General features: G+C 32.6%; 1 protein-coding gene across 1 annotated transcript; it reads right to left on the bottom strand.

The window, feature by feature from the left end:
- Positions 1 to 8,602: 8,602 nt before the first annotated feature.
- On the bottom strand, positions 8,603 to 14,864 carry LOC126662341 (PI-PLC X domain-containing protein At5g67130-like). The gene is made up of 9 exons (XM_050356295.2): positions 14,730 to 14,864; positions 14,567 to 14,632; positions 14,240 to 14,362; positions 13,996 to 14,133; positions 12,007 to 12,105; positions 10,981 to 11,284; positions 9,895 to 10,118; positions 9,466 to 9,552; positions 8,603 to 8,978 (listed from the first exon to the last, which is right to left on the bottom strand). The coding sequence occupies exons 1-9, from the start codon at positions 14,739 to 14,741 to the stop codon at positions 8,817 to 8,819; spliced, it is 1,215 nt and encodes a 404-aa protein (XP_050212252.1). The 5' UTR covers positions 14,742 to 14,864; the 3' UTR covers positions 8,603 to 8,816.
- Between the last annotated feature and the right edge of the window lie 480 nt (positions 14,865 to 15,344).

The raw sequence follows: 15,344 nt of genomic DNA, 5'->3' as shown, positions 1-15,344 counted from the left end.
TTCGATGAGTCTGAAGCCTAATGGCAAGAATTTTAAGAATCAGAATCGCAACTCGAACCAAAACCAAAATGTGAATCGCAACAAAGCGAACCAGAATGGTAATCCTTCAAGGAACCATATTGTGAAACAGGCACCACCTGTTAAGAATGACCTGCCACCATTTCTATGCTTTAACTGTGGAAAACCGGGTCATATGGCACGCAAGTGTCGGAACAAGCCAAATACTGCTCCACAGGCTAACTTGACTGAAGAGCCTTTTACGGCTATGATAACAGAAATGATGGCTGAGATTAACCTTGTTGGTGGATCAAGTGGTTGGTGGGTAGACACGGGCGCTAATCGCCATGTTTGCCACGATCGTGCTATGTTCAAAACATACACTGCCGTGGACGATAAGAAAGTATTACTGGGTGATACTCACACCACTACTGTCGCTGGAATTGGAAGTGTTGAACTGAAATTTACTTCAGGAAAAACACTAATCTTGAAGGATGTGATGCACACTCCTATGATGAGGAAGAACTTGGTGTCTGGCTATCTTCTCAACAAGGCTGGATTCTTTCAGACTATTGGTGGAGATATGTACACCATTACTAGAAATGGTATTTTTGTGGGAAAGGGTTATGCTTGTGAGGGTATGTTTAAGTTGAATGTTGAAATTATCAATAAAGATGTTGCTTCTGTTTATATGGTTTGTGATTTTAATACTTGGCATGCAAGACTCTGTCATGTAAATAAAAGGATAATTAACAACATGAGCACCCTAGGATTAATTCCTAAAATGAACCAAACTGAGTTTGAAAAATGTGAATTCTGTAGTCAAGCTAAGATAACTAAAAACTCACATAAATCAGTAATTAGAGAATCTGAACCTTTAGATTTAATACATTCTGATATATGTGAACTTGACGGTACCTTGACCAGAAATGGTAAAAGATATTTTATCACTTTTATTGATGATTGTTCTGATTTTACACATGTGTATTTGATGAAAAATAAAAGTGATGCACTTGACATGTTCAAGTTATTTGTAACAGAAATTGAAAATCAATTCAATAAGAAAATCAAGAGATTTCGCAGTGATAGAGGTACTGAATATGAATCTAGCTTGTTTATAGAATTCTATAACTCACATGGTATTGTGCATGAAAGAACAGCACCTTATTCTCCTGAAATGAACGGTAAAGCCGAAAGAAAAAATAGAACACTTACAGAAGCGATAGTGTCTATTTTATTGAATTCTGGAGCTGCTTCTTATTGGTGGGGTGAAATTCTGTTGACTGTTTGTTATGTACTCAACAGAGTCCCGAAATCAAACAGGAAGATTTCACCTTATGAAATCCTAAAGAAAAGACAACCAAATTTGTCTTATTTGAGAACTTGGGGCTGTTTAGCCTATGTTCGGATTCCTGATCCGAAACGAATAAAATTAGCAAGCAGAGCCTATGAATGTGTTTTCATTGGGTATGCAGTCAATAGCAAGGCTTATAGATTTTATGACTTGACTGCACGAGTTATTATTGAATCAGTAGATGCTGATTTTTATGAACAGAAATTTCCTTTTAAATTAGGAAATAGTGGGGGCGAATCATCTAGTAATGTTCCTGTGGTCAGGAATAATGAGATTACTAATGATAAAGAACCAGAGATCAGAAGAAGTAAAAAAGCTAGAATTTCGAAAGACTTTGGAACTGATTTCCATGTCTATTCTTTAGAGGAGGATCCTTCGAACCTCCAGGAAGCTTTAACTTCATTAGATTCTGATTTGTGGCAAGAAGCCATAAATGATGAGATGGATTCATTAGAGTCCAATCATACATGGCATTTGACTGATCTGCCTCCCGGTTGCAAAACCATAGGTTGTAAATGGATCTTAAAAAAGAAATTGAAACCTGACGGTACTGTAGACTAATACAAAGCTCGACTTGTAGCCAAGGGTTACAGACAACGTGAAAACGTTGATTTCTTTGATACCTATTCACCTGTTACTAGAATAACATCCATTAGAGTGCTGATTTCGATCGCTGCGCTATATGATTTGGTCGTACACCAAATGGATGTTAAAACTGCTTTTTTAAATGGTGAACTGGAGGAAGAAATTTACATGGATCAACCTGAAGTTTTTGTAATACATGGTCAGGAACAGAAGGTGTGCAAGTTAGACAAATCTTTGTATGGTCTAAAACAAGCACCTAAGCAATGGCATGAGAAATTTGATAATCTTGTCATCTCAAATGGCTTTAAAGTGAATGAAAGTGACAAATGTATTTACTACAAATCTGAAAAGGAACTTTGCACTTTCATATGTCTTTATGTAGATGACTTGCTGATTTTTGGATCAAATATTCATGTTGTGAATGCTGTGAAATCAATGTTGAGTGCCAACTTTGATATGAAAGATCTAGGTGAAGCGAATGTCATTCTTGGCATAAAGATAACTAGATCTGAAAAAGGAATTTCTTTAGATCAATCTCACTATGTTGAGAAGATTCTAAAGAAATATAACTACTTCGACTGTAAACCTGCATGTACACCTTATGATCCAAGTGTAAAACTTTTTAAGAACACTGGTGATAGTGTACGACAGTCTGAATATGCGAGCATCATTGGCAGCCTTCGGTATGCCACTGATTGTACTAGACCCGACATTGCATATGTCGTTGGATTACTGTGCAGGTTTACTAGTAGACCTAGTATTGAGCATTGGCATGCTATTGAAAGGGTTATGAGATACCTTAAAAGAACAATGAATCTTGGATTACATTATCTGAAGCATCCTGCTGTACTTGAAGGGTATAGTGATGCAGATTGGAATACATTGTCAGATGATTCCAAAGCCACGAGCGGCTATATTTTCAGTATAGCTGGTGGAGCTGTTTCTTGGAAATCAAAGAAACAGACGATTCTGGCTCAATCTACGATGGAGTCAGAAATGATAGCACTAGCTGCTGCTAGTGAAGAAGCAAGATGGCTAAGAAGCCTGCTAGCTGAGATTCCTTTATGGGAAAGACCGATACCAGCTGTGTTGATCCATTGCGATAGTACCGCGGCTATTGCAAAAATTGAGAACCGTTATTATAATGGTAAGAAACGACAGATACGTCGTAAGCACAGCACTGTTAGAGAATTTATCTCAACAGGGGCTGTTAGAGTGGATCATGTACGCACTGATGATAACTTAGCAGATCCTTTGACGAAAGGATTAGCAAGAGAGAAAGTCCATAAAACCTCAAAAGGAATGGGACTATTGCCTATTGAATGAATCATCCATAATGGTAACCCGACCTAACTGACTGGAGATCCCAAGAAATAGGTTCAATGGGTAATAACAAGTTATGAATGATATGAGCCAGAACATACAAAATTAATGCATGATTCCTAAAGCGAGAAAAGGACGAGTTAATAGAATCCCTTAATGAAGTCTATACTCCATATGGAGTGGAGTACCTAGCTATAGGAGTACTCTTGATAGCTTCACCTTTGTGAATGTGGAAGTGGGGCCGCTTCCTATGAAATTTGAGGCAAAATTTCTAGAGCGTTCACTAAACTGGGATAGACGTGCAGGGCCATAAATGCACGGGCTTTAGAAAAACACTTATGAAAAGAACGTGCGTGGTTTGATGTCCGAGATAGAGTTCAAGACTACGAGTCACTCTTGTTGAATCAGAATCTTACTCACTACGCAAAGGTTCAAATCGAAAGATACCTTTGTTTATGCACAATCTTAACAGAAATTGCTCGAGAAACTATTTTTAAAATTCAAAGTGGGGGATTGTTGAAAAGATATTGAATTTAAAAAAAAGAAAAAGAAAAAGTGCCTTGTAACTTGAAATGAGAAGATAGAGAGTTTTGTGGTTTTCCCACATTGCTTAGGAGAACTCAATACATTGGGTTTATAAACTTGGTTTTTCTCATATGGGTTTGGGCCCCAAGGGGTACCCAATTTTGTGAACGGGCTAGGAGTTACATCCTACCCGATTTACCACACATGCGCGCGCGCGCCGTCCGTCCGGTCGGTCGGCCTAGCCTGGTTCGGCTAGCACTTTATTTTTTGCATACAAAAGTATTAATGATTTTTTATTCAATTATTTTATAACTGTAATGACTCTTCCACTCCATCTGACTGTTGCTGTTTTCCTTCATTAATCAGAAATCATTTTCTGTATTAATTGTTTACTCAGCAGCTATGTTTTCTTAGCCTATAAATACTGGCTTCATTTTTCTTTTGAAAATACACAGAAACACAGAGCAATACAAAGAAAGTGTTTTAGAGCTGATTTCACAGTGCAGTGTGATCAGTATTTCCGGCTGTTTTATCCTAGGGACGCCGCGGTTGATAGTCAGCTTTGCACCACCGAGATGTGCCGCGAAACGTCTAAAAGAGAGCGACCTAGTCCGCGACTCAGCCTCATCATATTCAGTTTTACAGCAATTGTTTCAACATAATTATTAGTTAATGTAGATAGCTTTCAGATTTGGCGACTGCTAGCTAGTAATACATGTGTATTTTAAATCCTCAACGTCAAAATAAAATGGGATTATTGAGAGTATTCCCCATTAATCAAGCCTAGCTAGTTTTGAATTCAAGGCTCAATATTTAGTGACTATATATGTTACCGGACTCTTCATTTTGTCCCGCCATACCAGTGTTGAACACGACATGGCACCGACATGACATATGATATGGATCCGACTCTTTAACTGACATGTGGACACTTCAAGAGATAGAATTCATCCCATATCATAAGATAAATATACCATATCAGGTGTAGGATTTGGTGTCATGTTTTGATTTGTAAAAGTTAAGGCTGTATTAAAATTACCGTATAAATACTCATGTCGAAATGTGTACATATATATCCATATTTAAGTATCTGAGTTCTATATCGAATTCGTATCCCTTATTTTTGATTGAAAAAATTGCATGTTGAATATTGTGGATACGTATCTATTTTTGACACCCATATTCATATATATATATCCGAGTCTGTGTTACATAGCTTATAGTGAAATACTGAATGCATTGATCCATGCATGATCAGTTACATATTATGAAGAAGTATCTACTATATTTTTCTCAACTACCTCTAAATATTCATAGTATTTAGCAGAAGTTTCATGCTTAAAGAAGATAAACATATATATGTTGCTTTACTACCCCACTTATTCAGTCTCCAATAATAATATTAATTCTATTTATTTTGTTGGCATATATCGTCTCTATAAAAATAAACTAGGAAGTTAAAATATATATTTTTTAAAAGTTTTATTTTATTTTCATAGTTGTATACATAGGAAATACTTTTTTAAAATAAATATAATTATTGTCCACTTTTAAAATTAAAAGTACTGAAATTAAAAATTGAGTTATACTTTTTAAAAATAAACAATATTTAAATTTGTGTATTGACTAGAACAACTAATTTTCATCATCTTAATGTGTTTTCACTATTATGTTTGACATTCCGAACTTAAAGAAAAAGCTCAATTCTTTAAGAATATATGCAATGATGTAAGAAAAATTTGTAATTGATGGATGGATGCAATTGAATTAGTTGAATAGATTTTTTTGGAATAATGATGAGGAAGCAAAGAATATGTGTAACTTTAACAACAACAATAAGTCTATATTTGATGCACATCAATGTCCATTAAATGAAGACAAGCCATTATTTTGGCAGATTTGGTACTATGCCACGAGATTATTAGTGGAGGAAAAAAGCACCCATTAGATATAGTTTATTGGTATTATAATCTTTTAAAATTAGTTTCTATTTTTACTATATACATATTTTTCCAACTCAAACAATTTGACAAAAAAAAAAACACCACCCCTTAACTAACTGTTTTAAAATATCAAAACCACACACGACATATTTATTAAACGAGTTAAAATATATTTAACTGTCTAATCCGTTAACTGAAAAAGGTCAATAAGAGATTGTATGTTTAATCTTAATATATTTATTAATTACATGCTTAACTTATTTAACACACTTTTAAACTAAACGAGTGTAATCAATAATAAGCCTTCCAAATATTATTATATGAATATATTTGATTAATATAATCATTAAACATATTTATACGTGCTTTTTACAAATTAAACTGGTTTAACCTAATAGTTTAAGTTTAACTGTGTTATAAACATATTGATCCGTTTATAATCCGAACTTATATAAATTCATTCCGAGCCTGTTTAATTTTGTACCATACTATTTTCTATAAACGGACGGTGTCAGGAATTATTAGCCCTAAAATAAATCCACGATCTTAACAAAATATTGTCTAGCATTTTTATCACTTAAGCTATATGCTGTTTAATTGCTCGTAAATAGATAAAATATCTGGTTGTTAAGATGAAATTATGCTGTAAAACATGTTTGGGAATATGCAGACTACAAATTATATAGTAATATGTGTACTTTTAGGTCATAGTAGGTTGATTCTCCTATTCAACATCTATAATTCTTATATTCCATTTCTTATGCGTGCATTGTTGCCAGATCCGGTTCGGCCGGTTTCATCAGAAAATTGAAAACCGATGTGTGTGTGTATAACGCAATCGCGTAACTGTTGATCAGAGTAATCTACTTCGAATTTAGCAGGTTTAATTTTTTTAATAATTTTTATTTCAAATAGCACATACTCATAATTATTCTAATCGATACTTATATCATCTTTTTACTTTTTGTTCAACTCCGATTGAACTTTTTAACTTTTAATTTTTTTTTTTTACCGGTTGAATGACCGGATCAGATTTGTTTATGTATTGCATTTGTTTATGGAATAATTATATAACGCAACGGTTGCGTTACGTCATTCGTGCAACAAACCAATGAGGCGTTAGCCGGATATTAAACTCTCTAGGTCACTAGGGTTACCGCAAATTACATAATGATCACTAAACTTCATTTTGTTCCAAAATGGTCACTGAACTATACCTTTAGTTACAAATGGATGTAACCCACATAAAACGCATCGTTTTCACGCTAAAGTTGTTACAAAAAGAACACTAAACTTTTCATGAATTACAAAAAAGTCACTGACTTATATTTTTTATTATAAAAAGATCACTGAACTATGTTCCTTTTTGTAATTATATCTTGCCACGTAATCAAAAATGTTGCGTTTTATATGAGAGACATCCATTTGTAACAAAAGGTATAATTCAGTGACCATTTTGTAACAAAATAAAGTTTAGTGATCATTATGTAATTCGAGGTAACCTTAGTGACCTATAGAGTTTAATATCCGGCGTTAGCCATGTGCAAATATTTAATAATAAAAAAATAAGTAATAAATAACGATTTCCAATCACAAATAATTATTGGTTTGTTGTAAAAATGACGTGGTATATCCGTTGTGGGAGATAAACACTCTTTTTTTATGAGTCAATTACTAGTAGATAGAACCTGGGAGAGCTTAAAGTATAGAAATAAATTACTAGGTGTCTTGAGCTGTGCACACAGCCATTCACATTCGACTCTATTTATTGTGTGTTTAAACTTTAAACTCCATTTTTAGTATAATTAATTAACTACTAACATCCTAAACTTATCCATTGCTACACTACTAGTTTAATATCGTGACAGGATTTTTTTTTTTTTATAATTGATTTTATGTACCAAAGTGGTTCAAACTGTACAACCCGTATATTTAGAGTCAGAATCTGCATTGACCAATAGCATATGGAGGACATGATATTTTTATTGTTTTATTACAAGAACAATCATAAAAAAAACATTGATATATCACAAAATGTTATAATAATTTCTAAACTTATAGCTCTTTAAATATAACAAAATTTTACTTAAAATTTCACTTAACCATATTTTTTTTTGATTAATTAACTATTCCACATGATGTTATAATTGCTATAGTCATAAAGTATGATTTTGATCATTTACAGTTTTTATTTGATTCATTGAACAAACACAAAGAATTTTAAATCTTTATTTATTCACACTTTAATCAATGGATATTTTGTGCATTAGATGCATCAGAGATTTTATATATTAGTTAAAAAATTTGGCCGACAAAATTAGACCCAATTGCGGTATCGTTCCGTCATTATAGCAAGATTTGTATATGATGTATGAAACATAAACGAAGTAATATTTATAAACTGTAAAAATGTAATTATAAATAGTTTCTACCTTATAATCCTCTATCATTGAAAAAAAAAATTCATCTATCTATTGTTAAAGAAATGAATAATGTTATTGAGTGAATTTTGTTGTTGATAAGAAAAAGGTAGATGCATCTCAATAGCTATGGGCCATGGCCACAGTCTTTCGTTAACTTGGGTTTAGGCCCATACAAGTTCAGATTAAAGAACATCTAACCCAAAAATTTGATTTTCAAATTTAGTTAAGTTACTATTATCAGTTAATCAAATCAACCGAAAACATAAGTTTTATAAAAAAAATTATTTATATTATTATATGTATAAAACATATATAAACTAATATGTATTAATTTAATTACTATATATAAATATTTTTATGCTATAGAGTAATTACTATATATAATTTTTACTTATACAAATCAAATTAAATCAAACCGCACACACTCCTAAGTCCTAACAGACATTTTTGAGTTCAAATAAACAAATCTAAAAGGCTGAAACTACTATTTTTCAATTTACAGTGTTGGTCACATGAAATGAAACCCATCCACAACTATGCTACTCTAAATTAGTAGCTACACAGTAACTCAGTTCTGATTCAGGTCTTACAATTTGAATTCTTTGATCTCATAATCTTAGTAATGACTTGTTATTATTTTGACTCGTTAGTGCATGAGAATTCTGTTCATGATGACAAGCAAAATGTCATCAGGATTGTCCCGAACAGCAACACTATTTGACTCGGTGTCGCATCTGAATTAGCAAAGCTCGAGTCAGGCGCTATAACTCCGGGGCCGGCTGCAACACCAGGCTCAGGCAGGTTACATTCTCCAAATCTCATGTTTGCCTGGAAAAGATAAATAAATAGTTAAGTCTTCTATCTTTTGTTTTGGTAAATCCAACTGGTGTAATCGAGTTGAGTCGAAGAAATAATAAGTTCAAACTCGTCTCAACTCTAAAGTTTGAAGCTCGAGGCTTAATTTGAACTCGATTAAATTTTATTTTAAGAGAAATTTGGTAGAATAACTGAGAATCAAGTTCGACTCGGCTTGATTCAATTATTTGTATAAATTTTTTGAAAGTAAAAAGTAAACTAATCAGATAACAATTACTCTCATGATTTTGTCGGGTGGATACTCGAGCTTGACTCAGCAGTTTACTGCCATATCTTGAACTCGAGCTCGACTCGATTAACATCAAGTCGATTTTGAATGTTTTTTGAGTCAATTCCGAGTAACTCGAAAGTTGGCTCGACTCAGTTATGTCCACTAAATCGGAACTTTAATAGGTAAAAGATAAAACAGGATGGCTAGAAGGAAATGACTAAAACAGACCTTGCAAGAAGCAATATTTCCACAACCGCAGACTAATTGACCATTAGCAACATCTACAGCTTTTGGAGCTCCTCCACCGTCACTTCTCTGTCAACATTTGCAAACAGTAAACCAAATGTTAATTATTTTTACGTTTACCGAGCTATATAGTTTGGTTATCATATTTTAATTTTTTGTATTTTTAATAAGTCAACTTTCATTTTCACAAAACAGAGGGCCAATACAGCAATTCCTGCATTACTTATGTGACAATGGAAAAATTGACTGTCACGTAATTATCCATCAGCCACATAAGCGAGAATTCATCTGAATTCGCAGAGTGTACGAAAATGTCAAAAAGAAAATGATGTTAACATAAGTATAAAAGCATATATTTCAATAACCGCAAAAAAGTTTAACCCGATATAAAGTCAACTGCAATATCCATACCTTATAAAAGTCAACTGCAATGAAGTTAGGCCACCGTTTACCTGCTGCTGCATAACATGTATTCACCATATTCATCAATGGAGCTGAGTTATGCTTGCAAGCTTGGGTTACATCTGGCGTATCAGGAAAATAATTTACCAACACTAAAGACCTTGCTGTCATGTTCATAGCAGGCGATTCAGCGCGATTCGGACATGAACCAGCTTTCAATCCGCCATTTCCATCTGTGAATTTAAAACCAATCAGCTCATAAGTGATCAGGGCGAGCCTTGGCGTGCGTGACGGTTAAGATACTCCTTTGATGACCAGTATGTAACAGGTTCGGGCTAAGCAGCACGGAAAGAAAAACCCCGAAGCAGAAAATGATGAAATTATATATGTTTTGTAAAAACAGGTTATATATAGTTTTACAGTTTTCAAAACGTTAAATTTCAAATGCAACACCAGAAGTAGGATTTGAAAAGTTTCTATACAACAATGGATTTAAGGACAAAGGAAAGGCTCTATCCCTTGCCCTAAAATAGTGGAGGAGCCCTTCGTGCACTAGGTAAGCCTAGCAATGTAGGTGAGGCAAAATAACTCGTGAGCTATACGAACATTGGGATTGACTCAAAAAAATTCAAAATTGATATTAATCTGGTCGAACTATTCGAGTACTCTGACGAGTCGAGCTCGAATACTAAAATATTGACTTGATAGACTCACAAGCCATATCGAGCTTATTTGATTTTACAATTTTACCCATATGTATAATGTATTACAAAAATTATAATAGTTCTTTGTAAATATGAAATTTTTAATTAGATTATCATTAATAATTAAATGTAATTATTTTTTTAGCCAAATTTGATTAAGCTTGGACTCAACTCTAACTCGTTAAAAACTCAACAAATTTAACGAACTCGAGTTCAAGTTTAAGTAATTTGAAGATCGACTTGAGCTAACTCGATTAATTATATCCAAGCTCGAGTTTGAGTATGCAAATTCTCGACTCGATTATTGACCTAACCGTAAACCCGAGTGATGAGTGACAATTTCTTTGGCTCAGTCCTTGTAGAATTCAGGAAAATAGAAAGTAGGACTTACATTGGTTTTCTACTACATATCTCCATTCATAGGCAATTCCTTCAGAAGCTTCTTTACTTGACTTTGAAGTAAAAACAACTAATCGCTGATTTTTCTGCACCATATCATCAACAATTGGCCAATCTCCACCATTTTTCGGCATCCGGGATACAGGAAACCAGTATTTCCTCAGTCCAGAAGCATTAAACACTTTTGTCAAGCCATTTGGTGATGCAACATAATCCTCAATGATAATTGTAATGATTTCTGATGGATGTGTTTCCAGAAATACTTGAACTTCTTTCAAAACATTAATGGCCGGTTGCTGGCATATCAGATTCTAAATCAAACTTCTTCTATATTGTCTCATTGGAATATGTTCATTGGAATTTATACTTAAAGATATTTATCTATTGAAAGTTCAACATTCATCGATAAATTAGCGAGCCTAATCAAATTTTGGATCACTCTTTTAATCTTTAATGATTATACATATTTACAAAGGTGACTATCAAAAAGAATTATAAACTTTAACCTGATTTGCAAATAAGATATGAACAAACCGACTTTCATATGTTGGCAAATCGAAACACCGACTGATGAGTCGTTGAAAAAATACTGATGAGGCTGCTGAAACAGTGTATTTCTGATGTTCACATTGACGTTTTTTCAACGGAAGATAGATCGGTATTCTTTGCCAAAAAATGAAAGTTGGTGAATGATCTTGCCAAGTTATAAAGTTCCTATTTGATTTGTAAATCAGGCTAAAGTTCGTGATAGAATTTTTATTTAATCATATTTATAATAATACCTTTATTTTCATACTGCATTTCATTTTTTTTATATATATATATAACTAAGTGGAGTCAAACTAAATTTTCAATTATTTGACCAAATTTGAGCTCGAACCCTATATTAAAACTCAATCGAGCTCGAGTCAAATTCTGAAGTTTGAATTTTGGAGTCGAATCCAGTTCGAACTTGATAATATTTTGACTCGACTGAACTTGATTACACCCCTATTCAAAGCATCAGTTGAACACTTACAAAAGCTGTAAAGTTGTAGCATTTTCCTCCAAAGGAATGACACAACCAAATATCATTCTCAAAGTCATACATATCTAACATCAACCCTCTCACCCCATTCTGCAAGAGAAAATACCATGCACTTCAGTTCTTGACAATTTCAAAATCGACTAATTCTAAAAAATAATTTAAAAGAGAAAAGATTTACGAGAAAAGGGCCACATCGATCCATAAACTTATGTGGCATTATCAAATAGATTCAATTTCGTCAATTAAGTTCAAATAGACCTATAACTATAGTTTATAATTTGGTAAAAAAGATCTAAATTTTCTTAATGATTTTTTATCTTTTTGACCTGATTTTGAAAAGTTTTGCGTCCACTTCACTTGATATTGATTTATCAAACTAGATTTGTTTGATTTAGCATGTACATTTGTGGACCGAAATGAGCTACTACCAAATGATTCTCATGGAACATCCATCTACCAAAAAACATGTTTGCAATGGCAGAACTAGGAATTGTATTCAAAGACGGCGGAATCTAAATTGGCCGAACGACACTTATTATGCTATTAATTTCAAAAAAATTGGACCGAATGTTATTCAATCATGTGTAACTCTTCTATCCAAATTTTCTAAAGCAAGTTGGTGACATTATATTAAAATGTTGATTATACTAAATTGTTCATTTGCATCGCAATACATCATCAGCATCATGCAAAAAACAATAGATATTGTTTTCCCCATTAGATTGAAATTCATTTGAAGGTTACATAACTTATTTATTACCCACAAGTTGTATTGTATTATAAATTAAGCATATGAGTGATGTTTTTGTAGTTAAGATAATTGATCTTTTAGCCTGGCCACCAAAATCTATAATGTCATTCACATGTAAAAAGAAGACTCATTAAACAAATATTGCCCACCCAAAGAGGACCTTTTCAACAAATGTCTCGATTGATGCTTTATTATACATACAAAATACTTACATAAACTCTATCCGCCACGTTATTTATAAACAACAACGATGAAATTCAAAAATATCATTAACTAACATCAATAATGTGATGTAACTAATTAGAATTTTCATCATTTAGTGATGTACTTTAATTTTATTAGTTATGTCCATAGGTAACGAGATGGACGTAGTTTATATAATATGACGTGATGAACATAGTTTATATAAGAGTTTCTTGAAATTTTTGGAGGTATTTTCTTTTCAATTACTTGGTAAACAACTTCAATTTGCTTTCAAAAAGAAAACAAGAGCAGAAACAAAGGTCCTAGTCATTACTCATTACACACTTAATTATTCATGAAATTTAGGACAAAAGAAGGTAGGTGGTACCCTTTTAACAATTAGTCTAGTCAAGCAAATCAACGAATACTCAATCAACATAGCTATTAAATCTTTGTTTGTAATTAGAAAAAGGAAACAAAATTGGTTTTCGATTTTTTTCAACTTTTCTCAATCAAAGAGAATAAATGAATGTCTATCTACTGTAGAAGTTGACGTTCAGAGTCTAAAAAACATTTGGTAGTTAACAAAATAAATAACTCATAATCCTTAACTAACCCCTAGTTGTTAGAATTAATTACTAGAATCAAATGCTAAAAGTCCAAAACTAAATAATCGAATTACCCTTCAATATCCAATTCACACAGCCACATTGTCAAAGACCAACATCAGAACCAACCTTACCACAAATGTTATACGGAAACGAAATACTGAAACGGGAAACAATGAAACAGACAATGATAAAATAAGTATTTTTTATAGAAATAGATTCTAAATATAAATTTTCGGAATTTAAGAAGCGTTTACGGAAACGACAACGGGATACTGAAACATAAAACTCTACAAATTTCCGTGCAACATAGCTTTCCAACAAATCAAATAGAACCAATATTTCATGAAAAAACACACAATAACCCAAAAAGATTGCATATTTTTCCTTAACATGCATAGAAAAAACAGAAAATTAGAAAGAGATGAGAAAACATACATTAAGCTGATCAGTAATGGAGTCCTGCTGATTCATAGAAGTTAGAAGAACTGAGCCAGTAGCTGACTTAACCCCTAACCTAGCAAATGAGTTATGAGTAGTAAGCCATGAATAGTGATTGAATGGCAATCCCTTAACCTGATAAAATTCTCAAAAAAACACCCAACAAAAATACCCAATTACAATTCACACATAAAATTTCAAAATTTAAGATAAAAAACTAAAAAAGATTTAATCTTTATACCTTTGAAGTTGGAATTATGGGTTGAATCCTTGTACACCTTGGCCTTACATTACCATTTGCTAAACATGTTTCACAGTGTAACCCTGCATCACAATTTCTGTCTGCTACACATATCTGACCCTCCTAAAGAATTAAAACACATAATTTAAACTTAGAACACAAACAAAAAATCAAAAACAAGAACAATCACCAACGAGCTATATAGCTCAAATGGTAGAAGCCTTCTGCAGCATTCTGCTAAGTCGTAGGTTCAATTCCTCCCACGAGCGCTATCAAAAAGAAAAAACAAGAACAATGAAATGGATTAATTTCTAAAAAAAACCTTACCTTGAGAGAATGGGAGAAACCGAACAGAATTGTTGCAGATAAGAGTGCAACAAGAACAATAAGTCTCTGCATAAGTGAAAAGAATGAGCTAAATTCCATGAAATTTTCTTCATATCAAGAAAAAGATTGAGAATTTCAAAAAATGAAAAGAAAAAGTACTTGCCTGCAATTGCATGCTGTTTTAGTTTCTTTTCTTGGTGTTGTGTGTAGTGTTTGTTGTTAATGGTGTCAGAAAAATATAACTTTTAAGCCAAGAAAAAACAAAATGAAAGGGAAAAAGAAAAAAGAATGGATTAAATGTGGAAGATGAAAGTTGATGAATTGAAGGCAGGTCGCTGATCTAATTAATTATATAACTACTACTGAATGTTTTGAAATTTAAATAGTTTTTGACTATGTGGTAGTGTTTTTTTTATATTAAAAATTTAGAATTTTAGATATTGATGCATGTAATTTGCAACTATCCTATCAAATAGTAGCAAATTTATTCAGAAACTAAAAAATCTAAAGAGCAACTGAAGTCCCTTGTATTAAGGGCCTTGCATGCAATCTTCTTTCTAATATTTTTGACCAAATAATCAGCAAATTTTCATTTTTGATCAAGAAAATATTATTAAAAATGCATTTTTTAATATAACTCTTCCATTAGGAGGAGATTTAATTACATAATGCATGGTAAATTAAAATCAGGCTTATAATTATATAGTGAGAATTGTAGAGTATAAAAAAAGTATTATATGGAAATAAGTTTGGCAACTAATTAAAGGAAGCATGATTG

Source organism: Mercurialis annua, linkage group LG8 (assembly GCF_937616625.2).
Source record: "Mercurialis annua linkage group LG8, ddMerAnnu1.2, whole genome shotgun sequence".
NCBI lineage: Eukaryota > Viridiplantae > Streptophyta > Magnoliopsida > Malpighiales > Euphorbiaceae > Mercurialis > Mercurialis annua.
The sequence above is the reverse complement of the archived record's forward strand: the minus strand, read 5'-3'. Positions and strand labels throughout refer to the sequence as shown.

Excerpts from the sequence above, each read along its gene's own strand:
- LOC126662341 (XM_050356295.2), bottom strand. Across the intron at positions 12,106-13,995 it reads CCATTACTGATCAGCTTAAT|AATGGGGTGAGAGGGTTGAT; the intron begins GTATGTTTTCTC and ends TTTCTCTTGCAG. Across the intron at positions 8,979-9,465 it reads GAAATATTGCTTCTTGCAAG|GCAAACATGAGATTTGGAGA; the intron begins GTCTGTTTTAGT and ends TATCTTTTCCAG.